The following is a 24837-nucleotide window of genomic DNA, read 5'->3' on the forward strand; positions in this document are numbered from 1 at the left end:
TATCTCCCTTACAGACTAGAGGTGATTTTTTTAAAGCGATCACGGTCATGGCTCAATTCAAGAGTACAGTCTGGTGGTTAATCACACTCCTGTGTTGCCTTTAACACAGAAAGAGAACATGCAGAGGTCACTGAAGACAGAGCGGCATTCTCTCCCTTCTGGTGATTTATGAAAATGGGACGTTGGGCAGGAACCAGCTTGTGCCTGTCACGGCGAGGGCTCCTCAGGGACAGTCCACCCACAGTCCAAACATTCAGCCCAACAGAATAGCAAGCACAGGGTCCCCAGCAGGGACTTGTTGACACACACATTGGCTGCAGAAGTCAGAATCCAGTGGTTCACAAGTTTCTGGTTTTCCAGCAGCTCTAGTGTTGATTTTCTTAGAATCCGAGGATGAGAAAGACCTTGTGTATTGTTATTTATTATCTGGAGCCTCCACACATTAGGGGAGAGGAACTCAAAGCCTGTTGGCTGCCTCACAGTCTTCAAGTACAGATCCCCTCAGAGTTGAGGCTTCAGACCTGGAACTCAAACATGTCTGTCTGCTTCTTGGCCAACTTGGCTACTTCTTCTCGGATAGCCTTCACAAGGGCTGCAGTGGAGATGTTAGTCAACGGAGTGTCTGGAGGCTCATTTTCTGTCAGGCTCTGCTGTGAGGCAGCTGCAGAGGGGACAGGGGCCTGCTCTAGGCTAGGGTGAAGGTTGGTTGGCTGGCTATACTGGCGAGGGAGCCTGGAGGGGGAGCTCTGTTGATAACGTGACCGGGGGTAGGCCTCGATGTACCCAGGAAGAGGGACCTGCACAAGAGGTTGGAAGAGAAGAGAAGGCACTCAGTTTCGGAGGAAGCTCAAGTCATAAGATACCAGAAGCAGGATGGGGAAGAGGTCAAGGAAAGAGGTTTAGAGGAGAATTGAAATCATGGGCTATCGCACAGCTATAACCATCCAAACCTGGAGTCAGTTTCTTTAGCAAATAGTTAGTAGCCTTGGACTCACTAAGTATGCTGTCTGGATAGATTAAATAGATGTCTTTCAACCTAGCTGAAAACATTAATAATATACTGGAGCTCACAGTTGAGTGACTCTGGCTTTCTTTTTAATTTAAGCACAACTGAGTAAACAGAAGTGTTACAAGTTTTACTAATAACAATGGCTAATATCCATCGAACCCTAATGGTTTTCACACAGTATCTCATTTAATCCTGCAAGCAGCAATCTACTGGTAGGTGTCATTATCCTTATTTCATAGGTGAAAACAATGAAGCAAAAGACAGGACCATCTAAGGAAACAGCCACTGAGCCACCAAGACATTCTTTGCACAGGTGTACCTGGCCCCAAGCACAGAGAATTAGTTTGTGCACTACAGTGTTTTCGATATGGGTACACTATCACATTCTTGAAAAAAAAAAAAAACTTCTTTCATTGAAAGTGGAGACACATCACTCTTTACTTAACTGTATAGAAGTCTCTAAAAGTAAGGCAAACAAAAGACTTCGAATCCAGGAGTGCCTTTCCCACAGAGACAGTATCATATGTGAAATGCTAGTTGGTCCACAAAGACCTGTATATCCCGGGATGCTGGCTGGAATGCTGGAGAAATGAGTACAGAGGACACAGTGGGATATACCGTGGACGATCCTGTGGGGCAGGCACAAAACACGTGCGTGGGGGTGGCATTTCCAGGCTCAAGAGGTTGGACAGGAAGGACAGACAGGTGGGAGAACAAGAGCAAAGGGGTACGGGTGTGTGTGAATGGGTGGGAATTGTGTCCCCCAAGTGTCCTATCTAAAAACAACTGAATGCTAGTCCACAGAGCTTCTTTATTGCATCTACCCATTGTCTTGGACACACTTGTGGGAAGTAAAGGCTGAGTCTCTGTAGTGGGCCTGGTGCCCACTCAGGTGTCATGTGTATCATGTTCACAGACGCACTCGCTGGGCATCACGCTGGTCTTGGTGGTCCCCCCAGCTCTGTCTCCTGACTTCTGGGATTACAGACATGCACCACCACACCCAGCCTCCTCCGTTAACAAGCATGCTCATCTGGGGCCATTGGGGAGGATGGAGCAGGAGAGCTGTCTTAATCTCTTCAGGCTACTGTAACAAAATATCACTGGCTAGGGAGCGTATAAAGAACAGAGAGTTATTTCTTATACCCATGAAGGCTGGGGACTCCAGTGTCTGGTGAGAGGCTCCTTGCTGGTTCTTAACTCCCGCCTTTTCCTATCATTCACATGACCGAGGCAGCTGGGCAGCTGTGCGGAGGCTTCTGAAGGACATTAATCCTATTCACAAGTGTCTTATCCTAACAAACTAACCACCTCCCCAAGACCTACCTACTAAAGCCATCACCTTAGCATTGGGAATTTGGAAGAAGAATCAGAGTGACACAAACATTCAGACATTTTGGATAGGGGAGTACATGGCAGGATGCTGGCCCTCTTGAGGGAGTAGGTTTCTGGGAACCCTTCATGGGCGTCAGCAGAAGAGAAGCCAACTTCATCAAGGTCTGGGTGGATCTGGCAGAAATGGGCTCTGAGGTTGCCTCAGTGGTCCAGGTGAGGCCGTGAGGACCCACTCAAGGGAATTAATTGGATTGATGCCTTAAGTTTGAGTTTGGGGTTTATATTTCTCCATAGAACTTTGTAAATTAAAAGGGGCAAAAAGCTGCTATCATCTCTACACACAAGGACTGAAAGGCTTATCCTGTACTATGGAGGAAGCCCAGATTCAGACTGTCCCACTTATCCAGCAACAAGAGCTAAGAATACATGAGTGACAGGAGCTGACCAAGAACCAAGGCCAGAATACAGGAAGCCTTTAAGGTCACAGCTCAAGTTTGCATTCTTTCTGGGACTTTTCCCAGCCTGACACCAGCCAAGTGTTTCCATGCAGTTTCTCTGGTGTGGCAGACATTCCTCCTGGGGCCATCACCACCTGTCTCAGGCCATCAGTTTTGTGAAAGCAAGCTCCTTCCACCCGTCACGTTCTCTCTGCCTGTCTCATGCTCAGAATTATGCCTAGTATAATTCTCCCAGAGCCTGAAGTTCTGGGCACAGGTAGCAAGTCACTGAAGGATGGCCAGTAGGTGCCAAATGTGTGAGGAGGAAGCTGCTGCATTTCACTGCATGAACCAGAGTAGAGAGACTCAATACACAACACCCTCTGTGACATCAAGCCTTCATGCTAGTGGCTAGAATCAGCAAGGGACAGCCAACTGGGGTGGTCTCAGGAATGGAGAAATGAGGAAATAGGCTCTTTGTAGGCTAGCACCATTATGCTTTGCTGGCCAGAATCCAGAGCAGCAAGTACTACTCCTTGACAGACATCACCAATCCATCACAGCACAAGCTCCTAATAAGCCTATGTTGTGATTCTGAATGTAAACTATATTTCACAGGCTCATGTATTTGAACTTGATCTTCAGCTAGTGGTGATGTTTGGGAAGGTTCTGAAATCTTTTAGAGGTGGGAGAGGGAATAGAGACCATTCATTTCAGATATACTCTATATGCAATGTGGTATGTATTTTTATATTTTAGAAACCAAAGGTGTAAGCTTTGGTTAATAGGAAGGTTTATACACATAGGTTCACCACTGGTGGTGTTGTTGAAACTCTATGTAACTACCTGTTGCAGGGCATGGTGAACCCAGGGCTTTGGACAAAGAGATTGCCAGAGTCTAGTGTCAAGGTGTTTCTCAATGCTAGTAATTTATTCCAAAGGCAGAGACCAATGCTGAAAGTGACCAAAGCATGCAGGGAACATCATGCTGGTGGAGTAGCCTTCCTAATGTATAGCAGGTAAGCTTATGTAGGGACCAGACAACCCACTGAGGACATCATAGGTGGCTCCGTTTTTTTAAATTTTTTTATTTTTTGCATGACCATGTCTGGTAACTCCAAAGGCAGTTAGTTATCACATTCCTATGTGGATCGAAGGGAATTCCCATGTCACATTCCTGCGTGGATTGAAGGGAGATATCAAATGACCAGGACAAACAAAGCCTTGGGTAGAAGTCAAGCAGGAAGTCTTGGGATCTACCATACAGTGGTTTCAGGGTTCCTGAGGCTTCATTTGCTGATATTTGACCTAAACTTTTATAGAATGTGACAACTGAAAAATTCAAGTTAATAAACACTTCAAAGTGTTTGAAAAATATGAATTACAACTCGGGTCTCTGCTCTTTTCTATATGTGTGGCCTTAGACGTTATATCATGAGACTAAGCCTCAGTTTCCTTATCTGCCAAATGGGGGTAGTTGTGGAAATCATAAAACTCACTTGACCAAATTGTGAAGATTAAATAAGACAGTTTAATGAAACATCTGACATGGGGTCTGGCACACACACACACACACACACACGCACACACACACACACAAACACAATACTAAACAGATGGTAGTTACTACTATAAAACTTACTTGGTTAAAGTCACCCTGCTAGGAAGAGGTTGAATGTATGCTAGAAATTAAGTTTCAGATTCCTCCATCAGAGGTCACATGCCTAAACACTGCCTCCTTTAAAATTTCTCACTTCATCCACCAGCATGGTGAGAGGGGTCCTGAGAGAGCCAGACACCGGTCTTTGTCTTTCATCTCATTTTCTCCCAGAGTGGGGAGGCGTGTCTAACAAGGGGAGTTCTATGAGAGCATCAGCAGGGGTCTCACCGAATCAGCCCACTGGCTAGGGAGCTCGTTCTCTCCTGCATAGGACATCCAGGCCTGGCTCCTGTAGGATGAGGGTGGTGTTGGGATGAAGTAGCCGGTGAAGCCGGGTCTGTTGGCAGCTGGGATGGCAAACACCGCTGGCACCGTGTTACCTGCGCAGAGGAAGTGGGTGGAAGATCAGGAAAAGCTGGACTCTGAATCCAGACCCTGACTCAACCAGAGCCAAATAAACCCCATTTCACAGACTACCTGGCTGCCTGGTGGGCCCGAAGTTTCAGTGAATCAGGCCTGACATGAGATGCATGTTATGGGCTATAATTTTGAAGCAGCTCCATATATGGCAGAGGAGACTCAGGCCATAGGGACTCCATCTCCTGTAGAGCAGAGCCCTGGCCACGGGGGCTGAGATTCTAGCTAATGCTACAGCAAGGAGGATGGCTGAGGTGGAGCCTACCTGGCTTTCCTTACTGGAGCTCTTCCAAGGTTACTGTGACTGCTAAGGGGAGCAGGTGGTGCCCTACTCATGGTATTTGGTATAGAGGCCAAGTGGGGCTAAGGTCCAGGCTGTGTTCTCTTTGTAGGGGGTAGGGACTGCATTCACCTTTTTCCCACTTCATGAGCTGCTTCATGGGCTAGCAGTGCCTCCCTTTTACCACCCTCTTATCCCCTAAGAGGAAGTAGAAAGTCTGGCTGGTATCCTTCCCACTGAGCCTGAATAGACTCTAGCTCAGGAAGCTGGAAACCTAGGTAGGCCTCTGACACTGGTCCAGGCTAGGGGATGCAAGGAACAGGTCATTGTGGAAGAAGTAGGGGGCCTGATACAGCCTTCATCACTTGCCTAGTCAATATGGCAGGCATCATCTGTTGTGGCTGAGACTGGCTTTCTAGGCTTTGAAGGTCTGACTCCTTTACAGAACACCTGTCCACTCCCTCATCTTATCCCAAATAGCCTTGACCTTGTCCAGAGGAAAGCACACTTTGGGTGCAGGTGCTTTCTTCCTGGGAGGACATACGGTTTTAAAGATTCAACAAAAACAATCAAAAGGAATGGGTTTCACCAGAGGAATTCCTGGAAATCACAGTTTAATAAGTGTTGACAACTGGTGCTGGCAGGTTTAACCATGAGGGTATGGCATGAATACAATAAAAATTCAACCAGGTCATGTACAAACTAGGGCATGTGCAAACCTCCAGTTCCATTTTGGCATTGTCCGTCAGTGACAAAACAAAAACAAAACCACCAAAAAAACCCTGGAAATGACTCTTCAGCCCATCAAGAGGATGGACCATGGCAGAGCATGTCTCAGGACATCAGCATGGAGGTGGAAATGAGCACCTAACTTGTGCTTACACAGCCTTCTGGAGAAGCTCTGGGAACTTGTTGAGTCAAAAAAAAAAAAGGTGCAGAAAGAATGTGTAGCATATGAGTTTTGAAAATTTAAAATGCATATATCATCAGCATGTATCTTTGTATAGGTACATAGTATAGCATAGATCTAAAACTTAGAGCCGGAGGACAATGGTCACCTTGGGGAGGGATAGCTATAAGTGTCATGCTGTGAAGGTAAAATAAACAGAAACCTGAAATAGGAAGACATAGTGACACTACTTTAACTTCAGCATAACTAGGCATTTTGCCTAGTTTCAGCCTGTCTTCCTTTCCTTTCCCTCCCTTCCTCCCTTCCTTCCTTCCTTCCTCCCTCCCTCTCTCCCACCCTCCCTCCCTCCCTCCCCCCCTCCCTCCCTCCCTCCCTCCCTCCCTTCCTTCCTTCCTTAAGAAGTAAAAACCAGTATCTTTTGGTTGATGCCAGTGAAGTCAGAGGACCCTGACTTGCAATGGCTCTGGTTCCTGACAGTGGGAGTTTGTGTGGACTGGAAGGATTCAGCACAGGGGAAGGAGCTTTCCTCTTCTGGCTCACCTGAGTAATTTAAAGCCGATTGATCCAACTGCGTCACGGACACAGGACCTCTGGACACCTGGGCAAATGAGGCACTGTCATGCAACTGGGTGGGCTCAGGTCCCGTGGACTCTGCCATCCGGGTCTTGCTGCCGATGTCTGAGGTGGACCTGGGCAGGGTAGAGGGGCTCTGTGAGTGTGCCTGAGGCACTGGAAGGTCACATTGCACTTAGAAGTAGCCTCACGCCTTCCAGCCCCATCCTCATGAGGTCCTGGGACTGATTTGCCCCAATTAGTAAAAGGACTGCTGGTGGTGTCAATGTGGCTGGAGGTGCCCCAACCTGCAGCAGTAGGGCTGGGTGGTTCTTTTTTTTTTTTTTCTTTTTCTCTCCTGTTTGAGGTTAGTTCTCTAAGGATGGTTCTGGGTAGTAGAATATTTAATTTCCATGGAAAAGTAGAAAGGCAATTAATTCTGGGTATTAGCTGGGGATGGTAGACCTAGGAGGGGATGATACCAGCAAGAGCCAATGAGGTGGACAGCTTTACCTCTAAAGTGTATTCCTGGTCTAATGCTCTGGGAGGGGAGTGACATCCTCGTGTTGGTGAGGATGGCTGATGGTGTAGGAGGTGGGGGTGGGGACTGGCATAATAAATGAATAGATAAATGGTGTCATCAGCAAACCTGCCACAAAGGACCTCTAACCTGGAACTAACAGGAATAGCTCAGCCCCCTCCACCCTCACCCCAGCCCTGTGCTTCCTTAGGGAGGCTAGGGATATCTGACAACACCATTGGGTGGGATAGCCAGTGTGGGTGTCTTCATTTCTCAACCCTCCTTCCCTGCCTGTTTGCTCTCACAGTTCTGCTTCAGAAGACCCTTCTCAGGGAGGCTCCTGGATCCTGCCCCCCACACACTCTGATGAGAGCCCTTTCTGAGAAATCCTACAGAATTTACTGATAAGGGGCTAAACCAGGGCCCCAAGAGGCAAGGTAATCTGGAATCACACGGCAGACCTTTGGCAGATCAGCTTCTTACCACCTACCCAGGTTGCCGTTGGCCTCAAGGGGCGATGATGACAAGCCAGCTCAACACTGAACCATCAGGGCTGAAAACAGCATCTTTTTCTAGGGAAGCTCACTTATTAAAAAACAAAACTTCACAAAGTACATGCCTGTGGCCCAAAGATGCACTAACTAGTATGTTGGGTAGGTTGTAGGTCAGGGCCAGGACAGTGACCTATGCATTCCCCAGGACAGGGTCATCCTCTCCCTGGGTATCAGAATAAGTCCTTCCTTCCCCAGAGCTCCTGGTTTTTCTATTTCTTGTCCCACTTTATTAAAGATGTCCGCTGGCTACATCAATAAAAGACAAATAGAAGAGTTCAAAAATGTCCCATACTGAGATGCATGAGTTCAGCCTCTCTCTGTAAAGTCAAGTCAGGGAGTGGGTGCCCAGACCTACTCCGGGGTCCCTGAGACACTGCCCTATGAGTAACAAAGGGAATTGTGGGCATGCAAATTTGGCAGGAAGCAGCCACACCTATCATTTTCTTTTCTTCAAGGTCAGGGTGTAGGCAATCAAGGTACAGGGCAACCAACCTCCAGTGTCTTTGACTGTGGGTTCTCAGGAACTGTCTATTTAGAAAGACATGCAAATTGCTCAGCATGCGTTGTCCCTATTTCTTGATTCCTCTATGTTCCAGCCCATGGGACCACCTTGAAGAGGGACAGGAACCAATAAACTCACTTGAGTTTACTGGTGCAGCGTCCACAGGAGTCAACAGCCCTAGGGGTCAAATATTTTATAAATATCCCAAATAGAGTCAAGATAAGAAGATGTTACCGCCTGAGGGAAGCCACTGCCACTGGGCCTGTTCGGGGAGGAACAGGTGGCGGGGGAGAGCCCATGACCATTTCAGGAAGCTGAGAGAACCTGTAAGCCTGTGAAGAGACAAGCAAATTAGACTGTTGTTAAAACCCAATTCACTCAGCACACAGCTTCTTCTTTAAGGAGGAAGTGCACTTCCAAGGCCAGACTCTCCTTCCTCATAGGAGTTCCCCTAGATCTTCCTTCAGGCAGTCCCCAGCCTCATCCCACGCAGTCTCATCTCTTGTGGCTGACTTGCACGGACCCCTGCAGTCTGAGAGCCCCTCAGCGGCCTTAGAACACACCCTCCTTAGAACACAACACACAACACAGTACTGGTACGGGCTGCCTCTCCCTACTGCTGGAGTTCCTCCTGACGCTGCCCGTAGCTCCTTCTCACCATTCATCCTGTCCCACAATCCCCTAGAAGCCTCTTTCATCTGTCTAAGGAAATGACTACTCTCTGGCTAAATTATATGGCTGCTTGCTTATTTATTGTCTGCCACCAGCTAGACTGTAATCTGAGGTTTTAAGGGCAAGGTTCTGTTGTCAGTAATATCATGGCTGGAATAGTGCCCAATACATACGAGAAGATCAATAAATGACAGAGTGGAAGAGAAATGAATGACTCATTGGAGGTGGCTTCCTTTCTCATGGGACACAGGCTTAATGTGGGAAAGGAATGGATTGGGAGGCAGGAGGATCTGATGAACGGACTTAAACTCCTAGGTAACTCCTAGGTGACTTCTGTGGATTTCAATGTCCCCTTTTGAAGTGGAGACATTGATGCCGTGTGTAGAGGGCTTCTGAGAAGATTGGCAAGGGCCTGTGTGTGCACAGACTTTGCAACATACAAACGCACTTCTCACAGATAAGGGGTGGGCACTATCACCAAAGCAAAGACTTTAATCAACATGTGAGGAGCTAAAAGAAAGACAGGCAGATCAGAGAGGGTCAGGCCAAGGCCTACTGTAGTGAGAGAAAGTCTAGAGATGCTCTTGGGGTAGGCAAAGCTCAAGTCATTTTTTTAGGGCAGTGTGCTTGCCAGCCAGACTCTCACAGACATGATGGCTTCAAACCTCAAAGCTTCAGGATAAAATGCTGTGGCAAGGGGACTCAATAAACAGGATTCTTTGAGCTCAAAGAGGTCCCCTGCCCTCCTCTAGCACTACAAGCAAACAACCTACCTGCTAGGGCTAACCCATGTAATAGCAGCGAGGTCTGAGAGAAAACACACATTTTAAATGCACTGTGAAAACTGTGAGCTGTAAGGGAAATCTCTGAGGACAACCCCAGCATCCTCCCTCCTCTGCATCTCAGCAAACTAAAACAAAACTGTGAGCTGACACCAGATGTGGAGATAGTGAGCAGGAAGCACATGCAAAAGATGTGGCTGCCAAGAAGACAAGCTGGGCAGCCGAAGTCCGATTATGAGATCAGGCCTCTGCACGGGGCAAACGGAGGCAGCTGTGCCTGAGATATGCCTGAGATATCCAAGTGCCCAGCAAGTCTCGGCCTCTCTGTGGGAGCGGAACTGGTGATGTTCCAAGCCCAAGATGGAAACACCTGGACATTCTCTTTGGAGTGGAGCTTTCCCAAAGTAGGCTCACAGGATTAGCACAATTAAAAATTAAATAGGAGCTTGTATTACAAACAGTAGCTTACGAAATATACCAGAAGGGTAAAATGAAAGTCAGTACCAAAGAAGCAGACACAGACCTTTCAACACTTTCAAGTTTCAGCTGTCCAGACACAAAACAAGAAATAACATTGTAACAAATGTTTTTAAAGCATTTATTGACCCGGGCTGATGGCTCAATGGTTAGGAGCACACTCTATCCACAGGCTCCAAGTTCAATTCCCAGCACCCACATCAGGCGGCTCACAACTGCCTGTGACTTCAGCTCTAACACCTTTTTCTGGCCCTATGGGAACTGCATTCACATGTATAACAAATTCATATTCTCACATAACCCATATCACACAATTTAAAATAAAGATACATTTTTTGAAAAGTAATAACTGACAAAATTGGATTGTCACTAGGAATGATAGAGCACACTCAAAAAGCAACAACTTTCAGTTGTAAAACAGGATTCCTGGGATAAAGCACTCAGTTGTCAGGGGATTAAAGTGTACATTAAGAATTAATACACAGAGAATTAAGAAACTTGGAAATAGAACTGAGGAACTTAGTAAAAATGAACTGCAGAAAAAAAGAAAGGAAGGGAGAAAGGAAATTGAAAATACAAGAAGAAAAGACGCAGAGTTAGGGGACGAGCAGGCCTGACGTTAAGTCTAGGTGCGGAAGGGCAGAAGTGGGAGAACGGTGTTGAGTGACCTCCTACACTGCTTCCACTTTATCTTCTTAGGCAGAGTCTCCCACTGAACCCAGCAAGTGCGCTATCCACTGGGCCATTTTCACATATCTGTAAGACCATTTTGACAGACCTTAAGATGCACTCAAAAACAGCTTATCTGATTTGATCCTTCCCTCATTTCATGACGGCTCCTGGTGGAGCTCCTGGAACTCCAAGATTTATGGATGGATTGAAAACCATTGTCCTGGATGTCTTCCCAGCTGTACCTTCCACTATTCTCAACAGTTCTACAGTGAAGTGCTCCTTCCTCAAATAAAGGATGAGAAGCTCCTCTGTCTCTTCTGCTCTCTGATGCTATTCAGCAAAGAGGGCAGACATCTACTTTTATCTCTGGTTCTTGGGAAGCTTATTCTGTACCCACCATAGTTTGCCAGCCAAGAAAAAGCTTCCTATGCTGTCTAATACTAAATCACTAAAAGATTTGATAAAAAGTCCTGAACTTCTGTTGAGCATTAAAGGAGTCCCCTTTATTGGTAGGCATTTCCAGGCATAAAACACACAACTACACGGGAGAACAGACCCCACACTCTTGGGCTATGTTCTTAGAACTTTGGTAGTCACATAAACAGCAGTGAGGTAGCCATTGTCATGTGTGCATGAGCTAAGAAAATCTTCCTATACTTATTTCCCTCTGTGTAAGTTACAGAGGTTCTATGTGTCCTGTCTCCTATCACAGTCCCCTTTCTGGGTCCAGCATTTATTAATTTTGGTCCAGCATTTATTAGGTCTCATGTGATGGGGATCCACTTCCTCCTTCAATACTAGAAGCTATTATTCAAAACTCTTGATGGCCGCCAAGTTCCTAATTCCATAATCAAGCTTGTTGTGCTCAGCCTGGCATTCAAGAATACATCTTTTGGGTTTAGGGAGGGATCCTCTTTCCATGGACAGGAAAGGCTGGAGACTTAGAAGTGAAGGCAATCTTTATAAACGGGTCTCAGGTCTCCAAGGCTGAAAGAGGCTTTGTGTAATTAAATAGGGAAATCTTTAGTCTCAGAACTTTGATCGTAATGTGAAAAGAATGAAGGTGATGCTTCAGGCCCACCTGAGTTAGGGGTGAAGGATCAAAGGGAGCCATCTTCCCTAGAAATCTCTGTGGAGTGAACACAGGCAAGCAGGGACCTCCTATGAACATGCATCTACCAAAAAGGAGACAGCTGGAAATGCAAACCTCAAGGGTAGCACTATAGCAACAAAGGGTGGATAGGAGCTTCCTAATAGGAGTGGACTTGGGGTTCTTGGGCTTTGTATTAGCAGGGGAAGGTGGTAGACCCATAGGCCAAAGCTAAGCTGTCTTCATTAGAAGCTGCACCAGTCAGCCTTGCATTACTATAACTACTCAAGAGAATCTATCTATGATCCAAGAAAAGTTTTGTTCCTTTTATGTTTTGACTTGGAGATTTAGATGAATCAGAATATGGCCCAGTTGCATTGGTTTTGTGGTAATGCATCATAGGAGGTGTCTTCATGGCCTGGGGTGAAGGAGAGAAAGAGACTGGAGTTCCACCACTCCTTTTATCTGGCTACTTGAGAGCTAATGAGATGCTGGGGGTGGGGGTGTGGGGGGAATAAAGGTTTGCCCAGTTCCTGTAATAAACGAATCTGCTTTTGCTGCTTACCCACCTCCTAGAATCTGTGTCATTGACTCTGCGCCTTCTTACTCCCACTCCCAAGGGTCTTGGTCAGGGTCCCAAGCAATACTTTTAAAGGCATATCTCCAGTGATCTGAATATAACGCCTCCCCAGCTAGGCCTCACCTCTTAAAGACTCTGTCACTTATCAGTAGTACCGTGACCTGATCTAAACTACAGCAGAAAGCCTTGTCTAAGGTCCGCCATCCAGAAAAGCATCCGCTCTCTTCATATCCAGCTACAGGTAACTTCCTATAGATCGAGTCTTCTAGAAAGATAGTTCTGAGTTCTGATTTATTTGAAGACAGTGACTTGATGATTAAAATCTAACTCCAAGGAGAAACAAAGCACATTGTTTGTCTTGATCTATCAGACAACCAAGAGCAATGGATGGAACACTTCCCGAGAGCTATGGATGAGCATTGTCCAAGCTCTCAGTGCCACAAAGAGAGCAAGACACATCGAGGCCACTTTCTTTATTTCGATATATGAGAATACTGAAGGCCAGATAGGTCTACTGACGTGTCAAAAATCACACAGCTGATGAAGCACACTGTAATTCAGAGCTGAGGGGCAGGTAGTACATGGACATGGCTTTAAACCTGTGATTGGGTCTTAACTGATCCTTCACAGCTGCTCGGCCTCAGGTACCTTACCATCTCTTGCCTTCTGTCCCATTAGCATAGAAGAGAATGAAATCACACCACGATTTCAATGCTGTTTTTAATTTTTTTTTAAATTCACATGTATGCGTGTGTATGTATTGTGTGACTGTATGCCCTAGGCATTCAGGTGTCCAATGAAGCCAGAAGAGGGCATTGGTTCCTCTGGAGCTGGGATTCTAGGTGGTTGTGAGCTACCTGATATTAGTGTTTGGAATCGAACCTGGGTTCTTTAGAAGAACACCAGTCACTCCTAACCACTGAGTTCTCTCTTCAGCTCCTCGAAGCTGTTCTAAAGCTTTCTAACTTAATCTGAAATAACTAGGTACTCAGTAAGTAAGGAGGAGGGGTTATATAACCTTTAGGAGGTAGGGCTTAGCTGGAGGAAGTAGGTTGCTGACAGCGGGTGCTTGGGGCATCTTATCTCTAGTCTCCACTTTCCTCAAAACATGGGCTGGACTCTGAAACCATGAACTAGATTCAGTTTTCTTTCTTCAGGTTGCTTCCTCAGGCATTTGGTCACAGTGACATGATGGTAACTAATGCAGTGGCAGGGAGAGGCTTTCTCTAGCTTTTTTTCTTCTCTTCCCAGGCAGTAGCCCTCCTGTAGATCCAGTGACTAGTGACTAAAGTTTAGTGGAGCATGCTTTGGTCAAACATCAAGAGCTCTGCTAGTTTTCACAGGCAGGGTTCAGGGACAATCAAGGACAAAGAGCCTTGTGTTAGCATGGCACAGTGATCCTGCCTTCAGGAGTCCCAAGAGCTTCAAAATGCATGATCAACAGTAACAGACCAGACCATCCCCCCACCCCCCTTCACAATGTGTGGGACTTCGAAAGGGTATTCTGGTTCATGGCTGGGCAGGTGCCTAGAACCTCGAGACTCTCTGTGAGAACTGGCAGGAGTTGGGGGGGGGCCCAGAATCCAGGGTCCTGAAAAGCAGTCTAGTCCCCAAAGATTTACAGCCCCTCCCAAAGTAAACAGGTAGAGGATGTGACTAGAGGCCCCAGGGCCTAGAGATTTACATACTAATGAAGGCCAGAGGGCAGAGCAAATTAAGCATGCCTCCCCAGATCCTCCCCCGATCCTCCCCCAATCTTCCCCCTTTCCCCCTCCCTATTTAACTCGGGACTGGCCTGAGTTTCACGGGGCGCACTTCCAGATCCATCCATCCACCATCCACCATGACAATAAACCCTTTTGGAACCAAAGACTTCCTCCTGTCATTGGGGCCTGACACCACCAAAGCCTCCAGGCTGCTGGAATGTTAGACCTCCTGCCTACATGTGGGACCCGCCGCAGTGTGGAAGCCTCCCCAGACCCCACCGCTGCGGCCTGTAATTTTCCCCACAAGAATGCATGATCAACAGTCATGGGTCGGACCATCCCCTCCAATTCCTTACCCACCTGGCCAGATGGAAGCTCAGGACAGAGTCAAATTTATTTGGAGAAATATGAGCAATGTGATATATTGTGACTCCAGCTGCTGTGGTGGCTATAAACATGTCTGATATGCTGGCATGGTTTATTATTAAAGGTTTGGGAGAGGACTCTTTTTTAAGGGGGAAGGAGAAACACAAGCTTGTCAAACCCACTGACTTGTCTCCAATGACCAATGACAGGAATAGAAAAAGCTCCTCCAATCGAGTCAGCTTCCTTATGAGGAGAACATACACCAAGGGTAGATATTTGCATTTTCATTATAGTTGGAAGGACATCCCTACAGTTCACATTAATCAGAGGATGGAAATCATGTGGGCGTCAATGTCAGACAGCAATAGGTTTTAACCCTTTCTGCCATTGAGAGCTGTTAGCTTGGCCCCTGGGCCCAAGGATTCCACAACTGGGGATTCAAACGTCTGCAGATGGAATGTATTCAAAAAGAAAACTGAATCTGCACTGAGCACACACAGACATTTATAATTATTCCCCAAACAAGGCAGATGACAGTTATTCACATAGCGTCTGAATTGTATCTTTCTAAATAACCTAGAGGTGACACTGGAGCATATGTGTGGGGCACATTTACAAATGAGGCCCATGAGGAATTTGAGTACTGAGTATTGAGGGCTTTTGCTGCCTTCTGAGGGGTCTTGAGCCTGTCTCCTGTGGACATCAAGGGGTGACTGTTATAAATGGAACAAGTTTCTTTAGTTTTCCAAACCTGTTTCCTAACTGAGTACTTGGGGCTAATGACAGCGATATCACAGGGGGTGGATGTAATAGGAGAGCATGTCTACACAGCACTTACATCAGTGTGCATTCAACAACGGGAACTTGCCAGGTGGTGGCGCACACCTTTAATCCCAGCACTTGGGAGGCAGAGGCAGGCGGATTTCTGAGTTCAAGGCCAGCCTGGTCTACAGAGTGAGTTCCACGACAGCCAGGGCTACACAGAAAAACTCTGTCTTGAAAAACCAAAAAAAAAAAAAAAAAAAAAAAAACCCAAAAAACCAAAAAACCAAAAAAAAAAAAAAAAAACAAAACAAAAAAACCAAAACAATGGGAACTCAGTAGATGGCAAGTATTATTATTATTAATTAATTATTATTATTATTGTTAATTCTTCTGTGAAGAGTCTAGTGGGAAAAGTGCTCCAACCCTGATGTCTTTTTAAGAATCCTTACTCTCTCGACAGCAGGAGAGTTGTAGGATATTTTCATTCCACTTGGCATAGACCCATTATAGCTGCTAGCAAAATTGGATTGGTCATTAGGTGTCGAGTCCAATTTCTTTATAGATTCAAGAGGTAAAATATGATCAAAGCTTCCCAAACTGCACTGCAGAAATCCCAAGATGCTAGCAGTACCCTTTCCTATGATATAAATGCCACGAGGCTGGCCCTGACACATTAAGAACACCAGCTCCCAATTATCCCCTGGCAGACTTTGGAGAACTTTCTCTTATTTGCAAGACAAAAGGTAATCATGGTTATCTTGCTAAATCACTGTTTTTCCCATTGATTTTCCCATTTTCACAGCACAGGGGCCTCTGCAAGGTCTTGAGTTAAGCATCATCAATTCCACTGCATACTGTTGGCTAGTTTCTTTCGTGGAGACCAGGATCTTCTGTACACTTGGCAGAGAAGGAAACCTTGACAATGGAGAGATGTTTTCCAGTGTGTTCTGGTTTGATGGTCTGCCCTCAGGTCGGTTTATGCTTCAATCCTTATGGCTATGAAGTACATGCATAGTTACAAGAAAGTGTTCACATCTCCCACAGTGCTTTTAAATGGCTTTACTGAGCTGAGGTGTAAGGGCTATGGCAACTTCTCACTTGTCACCAATTAGAAGACTTGTCTTGATCATATAAAGCTTTCTGTCTGAAGCCCAGAGCTATCATGGGTTCTCAGAATCAGCTTCCAGCCAGGGGCCCAGTGGCTCCTGAGACTTGTCATCGAACAAAAGCAAAGTTTGCTTGGGACTCTGAGATGGGACATCGAGGGTATGTCTTAAACTGACTTAACAGAGCAGAGGGAGATGTGGGCTCAGAAAGTTGAAAAAAGACATAGACTACAGGCCCAACAACGCGGAAGAACTATCTGGATAATAATTGACATTGTCAAGTAATTTAATGTGCTGGCACAATGCCAAGCAGTCTACTGATTATCACCCGACAAGTCTAGGGTGTCTGCTGGTGCAAGACTTGTGCTTATCACCACCACAATATGCAGACTCTGAGTCTAGAACTGCTTCCTAGGATCCTTCGGTTGGTGGAGCCATTCCACTTTGGGCTGGGGGTCAAGTTTAGGGATTTTCATAAAGGGAAATGAGTCAATGAGATTGAAGTTGATGGCAATCAACACAGAAAGGATATGAGTGGCCTTTTCCAGAGGTCAACTTCCTAGGAGGGGTATATAATTGTCAAGATTGGGGTGTTTTATAGATCTCTGGAAGGAAATTCTCTTCCCCAATGGGGCAGTGCCAACGTCATGTGCATTGTCAGAACACTGTGACCTTAGAAACTGTAATATGAATGGTGGCATGGGAAAGCATTTATAATGGCAGACATGTAAGTCCACGTGGGATTTTTCCCATCCTTTTAGATATGAACCTTTGGGAATGTGACTTGGGTGGTCTTAGAGTTGCTGACATTTTTTTAGAAATGCAGGGCTTCTTGAATGTATCCATCAAAGTTCTCTGATGGCAATGACAAATTTATATTCCTGAGACCTGAGCATTTCTCAGAAGTATATGTTTTAAATTATATTAAGAAGACATATGAGTGGCAAATGAAACTGCCATTTCAGGAAAGGTGCTTAACACAGTATCATTACAGGAATGCAAAAAAAAAAATCATAATGAGACCTACCTCAAACTCTTTAGGATATCTATTGTCAAGAGACCAGAAAGTAACAAACGTCAGTGAGATGTGAAGAAATAAAAAAAATTCACTGTTGGAGAGAAGGAAAAATGGCACACCACTGCAGAAAACAATATGTCAGTAGAAAACAGAATTCTGTTTGACTCAGTACTCCTCCTCATGGGTAGATACTGTGAGGAGGAGTAATGAAAGGAAGAACTGGAAGAGATATTTTTATACCCGTGTGAGTATTGCTACAACTTACTGTGGCCCAAAGGTGAAGACAACTCAAGTCCTTACACATTGGCAGACAAAATGATACAGTGTGGTATATACAGCCTTAAAATTTAGGAAGGGCCTTCTGATGCACGCTACATGGACAAATCTTGAAGTTTATGCTAAGTGAAGTATACCAATCACATACAGACAAAGATTACTTTATAGACATAGGTAGAGTGTTGGCTTCCAGGACTGTGAGGGAAGACAAGGCAGTTATCTTTTAATGAGTACAGAAGATCATGTTTGTAAGACGAAGAAATAGTTGCACAAGAATGTGAAAGTGTCTAATATCGCCAACTGTGTACTTTAAGATGGTTAATATGCCGAGTGCTGAGGAGTGGAGAGATGGCTCAGTGGTTAAGAACATGCTCTTTTGGAAGATGAGGGTTCCATTCCCAGTACCAAAATGACAACTCACAAATGTATATAACTTAAGCTTCTAGGGGACTGGACAACCTCTTCTGTAAAATGACACTGTACTTGTCTCAGAGGCTCATTACACAGATTATGTAACTCACAAGCCATGCCCAGCTCAGCAAACGCATAATAAATAATATCAGCTTTTGTATACTTAGGAGGAACTTCCTATTTTTTTTAACCAGGAAGTAGCTTATTGTTCATATTTATTTGTTTCATACCAGCAGAAACTTAAAGCAACTTCCTGAAGTTCCAAAGCCAGACAGTGGTTGAGGTGGGATTCCTGGTCAAGCTGCTTACCTGGCCCACGGCCTATGTTCTTGGCCAGCACGACACACAGGCCCTTCACACAGGGCTCTTTGATACCTTATGACATTTAAGTTAAGGTTCATGTTTGAAAATGGAGAAGACCACCAGTGAGTAGAGAATGGATTAACCCTTTCAGGGGTGATAGCAGAAAAGGAAATATGCTAGGGTTTCACATAGGTTCCACAGGAACTTGTCCCTCAAGACCAAGGTTTGGCTGTGGATCATGAGTGAAGTGTGAGAAAAGACTCCAGCACAGCTTGTCTCTAAATTCCCAAATCCTTGCTCTGGGTCCCCTGTTGGAATCTAGTGGCAAGAGCAAACCCAAAGATTGTAGGTGAGACTTACCGGCCGGGGCAGACTGTATTGGTACATTTCTGGTCGGTAGGTGGGCACCCATTGCACTCCAGCCCTGGGCCGTGTCATGGTCCCCGGAGCACTGGTCACCACCTCTGAGTATGGCAGGTGCTGAGTGGAGCCATAGGGCTCCTGGTGCCGGCTTTGGCCTGCATGGCCAGCAGATGCCAGGCTGAAGGCTTCCTCCAGAAGCATGTGCATCTGCTGCCGGACCTCATCGATGGAAGGCTGCGAGCTCAGTGTGGAGGTCTCTGAGTGGCCCTTCACCTGCCGTGCCCTGCTGTAGCCCCGTGGCTCATGGACTCTGTCCACATTGGTCTCTTCTATGATCTCAGGCTCAGTCTGTGGGATCAAACAGAGTGATTTGTTAATGAAGTGCTTTTCTGTAGCTTAAAATATTCACTGGGACTGATTAGTCAAGGAGCCTGTGCTAACTTAAGTCATATTCAATGTGCTCTGTCTAGGAATTCCCACGACAGGAGCTGTCGGCTAGGTTTTACAGGAGACGTTGTCGTCTTCAGGTCTCCAAAGCTATACCAGTTCGGGAAGACTTGCTAATTAGCATAATAATGAGAAATGGCTTTCACTGATTAAATTAATGGCATTCTCAAAATCTCTGATGCCTTTGGGTATGAGAATCTGGAGCACTGTGTAGCCTATATCCCAAAGAACGGCAAGTCACTACAAATGAGCCTGGGTCCAGCCATTGGTTAGGAAATCGCTGGTTTCCTGATTCCATTTATAACAGGGAGCAACACAATCTTCCTTCTACACACAGATGATCTACAAGCATAGTGTGACATGAATGAACAGCTCTGAGTGGAGCCCAGTGTCCTGCTTCCATGAGCTTGCCAGTAGATTCAGATGTCTGCTCAAGCTTGCGGTCTGTAGATCTAGAACATTCTCTTTCACCTGCCCCTGTCATTCATGGATTAGCTACAGAACTGAGCAGGGTAGATAACTGAATCCGATTAGCTCCCAGAGAAGTCTACACGGCCTGTCAGCTTAGGTTGCCTATTGATGAAGGGATGTTTAGTAAATTGTGTATTATGTTCTGTGGAATGCCTGTGAGTGCTTATTCTTTACCAGTTCTAAGGCACACTGTCACACTGGCCATGCACAAATCTCAGAATGAAAAAAAGCAGGAGATGAGGGATGGCTCAGGTGATACAGAAACTGATACGGCAAGAGACAGATCTAAGGTGCACAGAGAAACTAAAAACAAGGGCATTAAGGATGTCCCAGCCTGGAAAGCTGTTTTATTTCTACTTCAACATATGTAAAAGGATGACATAGTGATTGTCAGAGGGTTGAACAAGGAATTAGTGAATGTCTCCTTGAAGATTTAGAGCAGTAGGGCAGGGTACAGACATGATAAAGGTAGTCTCCAGCATTAACACGCTCATTACCAGTATAGCTGTTAGCCATACAGATGCTCGTGAATTTGAATTACTGTGTATATGAGGCACTTGAATGCATAAAATAAACGCTGTAGGAAGGTATCAGTGGGGAGTTCATTCACATGGGCAAGTCTTGCTCACAAAGATCACAGAAGTCAGAGCTGTGATATATTTATGTTTGTGCTGGATAGTTCTATGTCAACTTGACACAAGCTAAAGTCGTCGGAGAGAAGGGAACCTCAATTAAGAAAATGCTTCTGTAAGATCAGGCTATAGACAAGCCTGTAGTACATTTTCTTAACTAGTGATTGACACAGAAGGGCCAAGCCCACTGTGTGTGGTGCCATCCCTGGGCTGGTGGTCATGGGTTCTATCAGAGAGCAGGCTGAGTAAGCCATGATGATCAAGTCAGTAAGCAGCACTCTTCCATGGTCTCTGCCTCGGCTCCTGTCTTCAGGTTCCTGACTTCCTTCAGTGATGGACTTCAAATATGGAAGTGTAAGCCTTTCCTCCCAGACTTGCTTTGGGTCATGGGTGTTTTATCATAGCAACAGTAATCCTAACGAAGACGATGTTGTAAAAATCATTTTTACTTTTTGTTAGTATTAACTTAGCAGCAAAAAGAAGTTAGGCATCTCTTCTACTCTTGTGACTGAGTTAGAATTTGTTTGTATGTTGTTCAAGATCAAAATTAGGCTTTCCATGTACCTTAAGACTAGGTTTATTAGCAAATAACTATAGTAAGCAACTTCAAGTATCAATTTTTTAATTTTAACATATACAAAGGCAGGTCATGGGCTAGAACATAAAACTATCCCTTTATACGAGGACAAATCATGCCACTGAGACAGTTTTAGAGAAAGGTCTTTTAATTATTGTCTAGGAAGTGGGTTTTCTAAAAGCTGGCAACCCCAACTGTTGAGATTTTGCTTGGAGATATCCTTTAGATAACGAATCCAACTTCTAGAAGATCATTTCTATATGAAACAGAGAACATTTGGAATTGACGTTCAAAGCCTAAGGGTCTTCAATTCAAGCTCCATTGTAAAGGAGAGGAATTTGAGGCCAGAGCAGTTAAACAATTTTCTCGAAGTTGTCTGGAGGTGGGTGTGTTGTCCTGGACATATCCCGCTGTGCTCCTGGCTCATCAATGGTGGTTGCTACCCACACGTGGCTTTCCTCCCTACATCTTCAATTCTCCCTAATATATAATGGATATTTGGTGCCAGATTCCTCCCAGGTGGGAGATTAATGTCACCGAGCTATGATTTTGCCACTTTTCATTGCTGTTATATGCATCTATAGTCAGAAAAGTAAATATATTGTGTATATTTAGGGTTGTGTGTTAGGTAGGGCAGGAGTGCATGTCTTAGTAACCTACCTTACTCTCCCCCTCCTCCTTAAGATCCTTGGGGTGGGGCTGGGTAATATGGGTGGGTGGGTGGGTGGGCAGGGCACCTCTCTGAATTAGGTTAGTGAGGGGTAGCACTATCTTTGCTACAGGAAAGTAGACACAGTCCCTGCCCTAACTTCCTTCAGTGATGAACAGTGTTGTGAAGTGTAAGGCAAATAAACCTCTTTCTTCCCAAGTTGCTTTGCTCATGGTGTTCCACCACAGCAACAGAAACCCCAGCTAAGACACTGTCTCTTGAATTCTAACTGTCCTAGGAAGGGCCACATCCTCCTAACACGATAGTCCTTTGAGTCATCTGATATCCACCTAGGAAGGGAAACACCTTTCAAGCCCTCTGCCTGCAGAATGGGGCCATGTTTGTCCTTGTTTTAAAGGGACAAATACTGCTTTCAGCCTTAGTCGCTTTTTAGGTTGTGTTAAGAATACAGCAATTAATAAAACTGTGATCTGCCCCTGAAGGACGATCCTATAGGAGGATCCTATAAGCTGACAGTGATGAGAAGCTCACATGCCAGGCACCGTTCCTAGAACTTTGCATATACACTGACTCTTTTCACTCTTTCAATAACCTACTGTAATATTAACACATATGATTATTTTTATTGTACATCTGAGAAAGCTAAGGCACTGAAAAGTCAAAGCCGTCGGCCACTGTACACACACAAACAGATCTTTTACCACCCCATAGGTATGTAGTCTGACCAAAGCAGGAATAGACTTCTGAGACAAGGACAGATATAGAATAATTACTAAGATGATCTCAGCCACCAGGAGGATATAAGTATCAGTATATAAACCCCAGTGCTTCACAGTAAATCTGGCAATAAGTGGTTAACCATTACCAATTGCTCCTCAGGGGTTCTGAACTCCTCTGGGGTTCAGTCTGTGTTATGCCTTCATAGCTCTCAGTGCAGAGTTATATGTCTAAAGCCATTGATCGGCTGTTAGGTGAAAGACATCCATACAGTGGGTATTCACATTTGCTTGAGGACCTGTGATATGGTTACCCTGTGAGGAATCTACCGCGTGTGTTGCCTTGCTTAGTCTCACAGGTACACATAAAAGATGTGTCCATTTTCAGATGAGGGGTTCCATGACCACTGGCTTACCTGGCCCTTGCCCCTTCCCTTCCCTTGTGCTCACTTATGATGTCTTGTGTGTATATATACAAAAGTAAAGTCTCCCTACATTGACTGACGGTGAGCTTGAGTGCCAAGTCTGTCTGGGCCCATTTTGGGATAGAGAATGTATTTTTAAGCCTATTTAACCTGCAAGTTAGTATATCCACTTCTCAACTTTCTAGTGAAAAATACTGGGAAAGTGTGTGTGTGTGTGTGTGTGTGTGTGAGTTAATCAACAGAAATTCTGAAAGGAGAAAAAAACAATGAAGGAATGACTGCTTATAATAATAATTAAAAAAATTAGAACACACAGATAAGCCAAACAAAGAAAAGTAAACCCATTGTAATCTGCCAGAATGACTACAGCTAACATTGTGACCTTCGTGTATGTCCTTCCAGATGTTTCTATGCATATGAGAGAGGTTACAGATCATAAATGCTGGAGCACTTCCAACATACTGCCCCTGCCCAACACCTCTTACCCCTGACCCCAGACAGAACAGACAATGACTATTGCCCATGACAGCCTTCCCTTCTGGGGGGGGGGGGCATACTCTGATACCAAATCTCTGGCTTTTGTAATAGAGATCAGGAAGTGGGGGCAGTAAACTTGAGAGAGGAAGGATGTGGATTGCAGGGTTTTTAAAGTAGGCTTTTTCTAGAGAGGAACAAAAGTAGCTGTGATGTGTGAAGGAGAGAAAATGGGGAGAACTTAAGAAGGACCACATCTTAGTCAGGGGTTCTCTTGCTATGAGAAATATCATGACCAGAAGCAAATTGTGGTGGAAAGGGTTTGTTTGCTGACTTCACATAACAATCCACCATCAAAGGAAGTCAGGACAGGCCCTCAAGACAGGAACCTGAGAGAGGACCCAAAGCAGAGAAGGAAGAATAGACACTTACTGGTTGTTCTCCATGGGTTGTGCTCAGCCTGCTTTTGTTGTACCATCTGCCCAGAGCTGAGTGGGATTGCCCACACCAAGCACCAATTCAGAAAATGCTAAACAGGCCCGTCGATAGCCCAATCTCATGGAGACACTTTCTCAGTTGAGAGTCCCTTTCCCAGGTGACTAGCTTGTGCTAATTTGACATAAAACTAACCAACGCGTAACCTCTGAGTATGATGTTACATGGATGAAAAATATTTATAGAGGATTAGAGATATCTACAAATTATTGCTGTTAGCATAGTTCTTTGGTTTAGATACTCTTTCAGAATATACTCTCTGTGTTATGACTTTATAAACAGAAAATAAGTGTACATGTATACGTAAATGGGTTCAAATATGTAAAGTTTTTGAAAGTTTGTTTAACTTTTATTTATGTGTATGTGTGTGCATCTGTGTGAGGATATGTCACATGCATGCAGGTGCCCTTAGAGGCCAGAAGAGGGTGTTGGAATCTCTGGAAATGGAGTTCAGGTGGTTGTAAGTTAATCTGATGTGGGTGCTGGAAGAACAGCAAGTGCTCTTGACTGCTGAGCCATCTCTCCAGGCCCCATGTAAGATTTTAAAAAACCACACATTTATGTGTCTTTATATCATTATATATAAGTAATATATATATAATATTATATGTCAATAGATATGCATTCACAAGAAATAATTTTAAAGAATTTCATAACTATATTATATGGAGTTTTAAGATTATAGTTAATATACTTTACTCTGTGATCCGACATCTCACTACATATAGCAAGCTGTAAGATTAAATTCTTGTGATTAAACTTGTATACAGCCATGAATTTACCCCGAAGGTAAATTCACACAAGTGGAATTGTTGGTATAGAGAATATGCATATATTTAATGTTTGGAGTAGTTATGAAATTTCTTATGGTAGATCACAACCCATAGAGAAATCAAAACCATTCTTTCTCACAGGGGGCCCTGGTTTTGGATGTTGTGGTGCCCTCATACAGGACAAGCACCTACAGTTCTAATCACTATTTTCTTTCTTTAAAAGAACTTTTTATATTTGCTTACTTTATTGTTTTATGTGTTGAAGTATTTTGCCTATGTGTGTGTGTGTGTGTTATGTGTGTGTGGTGTGTGTGTGTGCACGTGCGTGCGCACCGTATTCATGCCTGCAGAGGCTGGAAGGAGTTGGATCCCCTAGAACCTGACTTACAGACAG

General features: G+C 44.9%; 1 protein-coding gene across 1 annotated transcript in view; it reads right to left on the bottom strand.

Moving 5' to 3' along the window:
- Positions 1-515: 515 nt before the first annotated feature.
- The window catches only part of Kiaa1549l (KIAA1549 like), a 265407-nt gene continuing 241085 nt past the window's right edge, over positions 516-24837 (bottom strand). Inside the window, exons 17-21 of the mRNA XM_028767135.1 lie at positions 18761-19111; positions 8411-8508; positions 6589-6737; positions 4670-4821; positions 516-797 (exon numbers count right to left, since the gene is read on the bottom strand). Of these exons, the coding sequence (XP_028622968.1) occupies positions 516-797; positions 4670-4821; positions 6589-6737; positions 8411-8508; positions 18761-19111 (1032 nt within the window). The remainder of the gene's footprint in view (positions 798-4669; positions 4822-6588; positions 6738-8410; positions 8509-18760; positions 19112-24837) is intronic.

The sequence above is a fragment of the Grammomys surdaster genome, unplaced genomic scaffold (genome assembly GCF_004785775.1).
Source record: "Grammomys surdaster isolate TR1022 unplaced genomic scaffold, NIH_TR_1.0 170, whole genome shotgun sequence".
NCBI lineage: Eukaryota > Metazoa > Chordata > Mammalia > Rodentia > Muridae > Grammomys > Grammomys surdaster.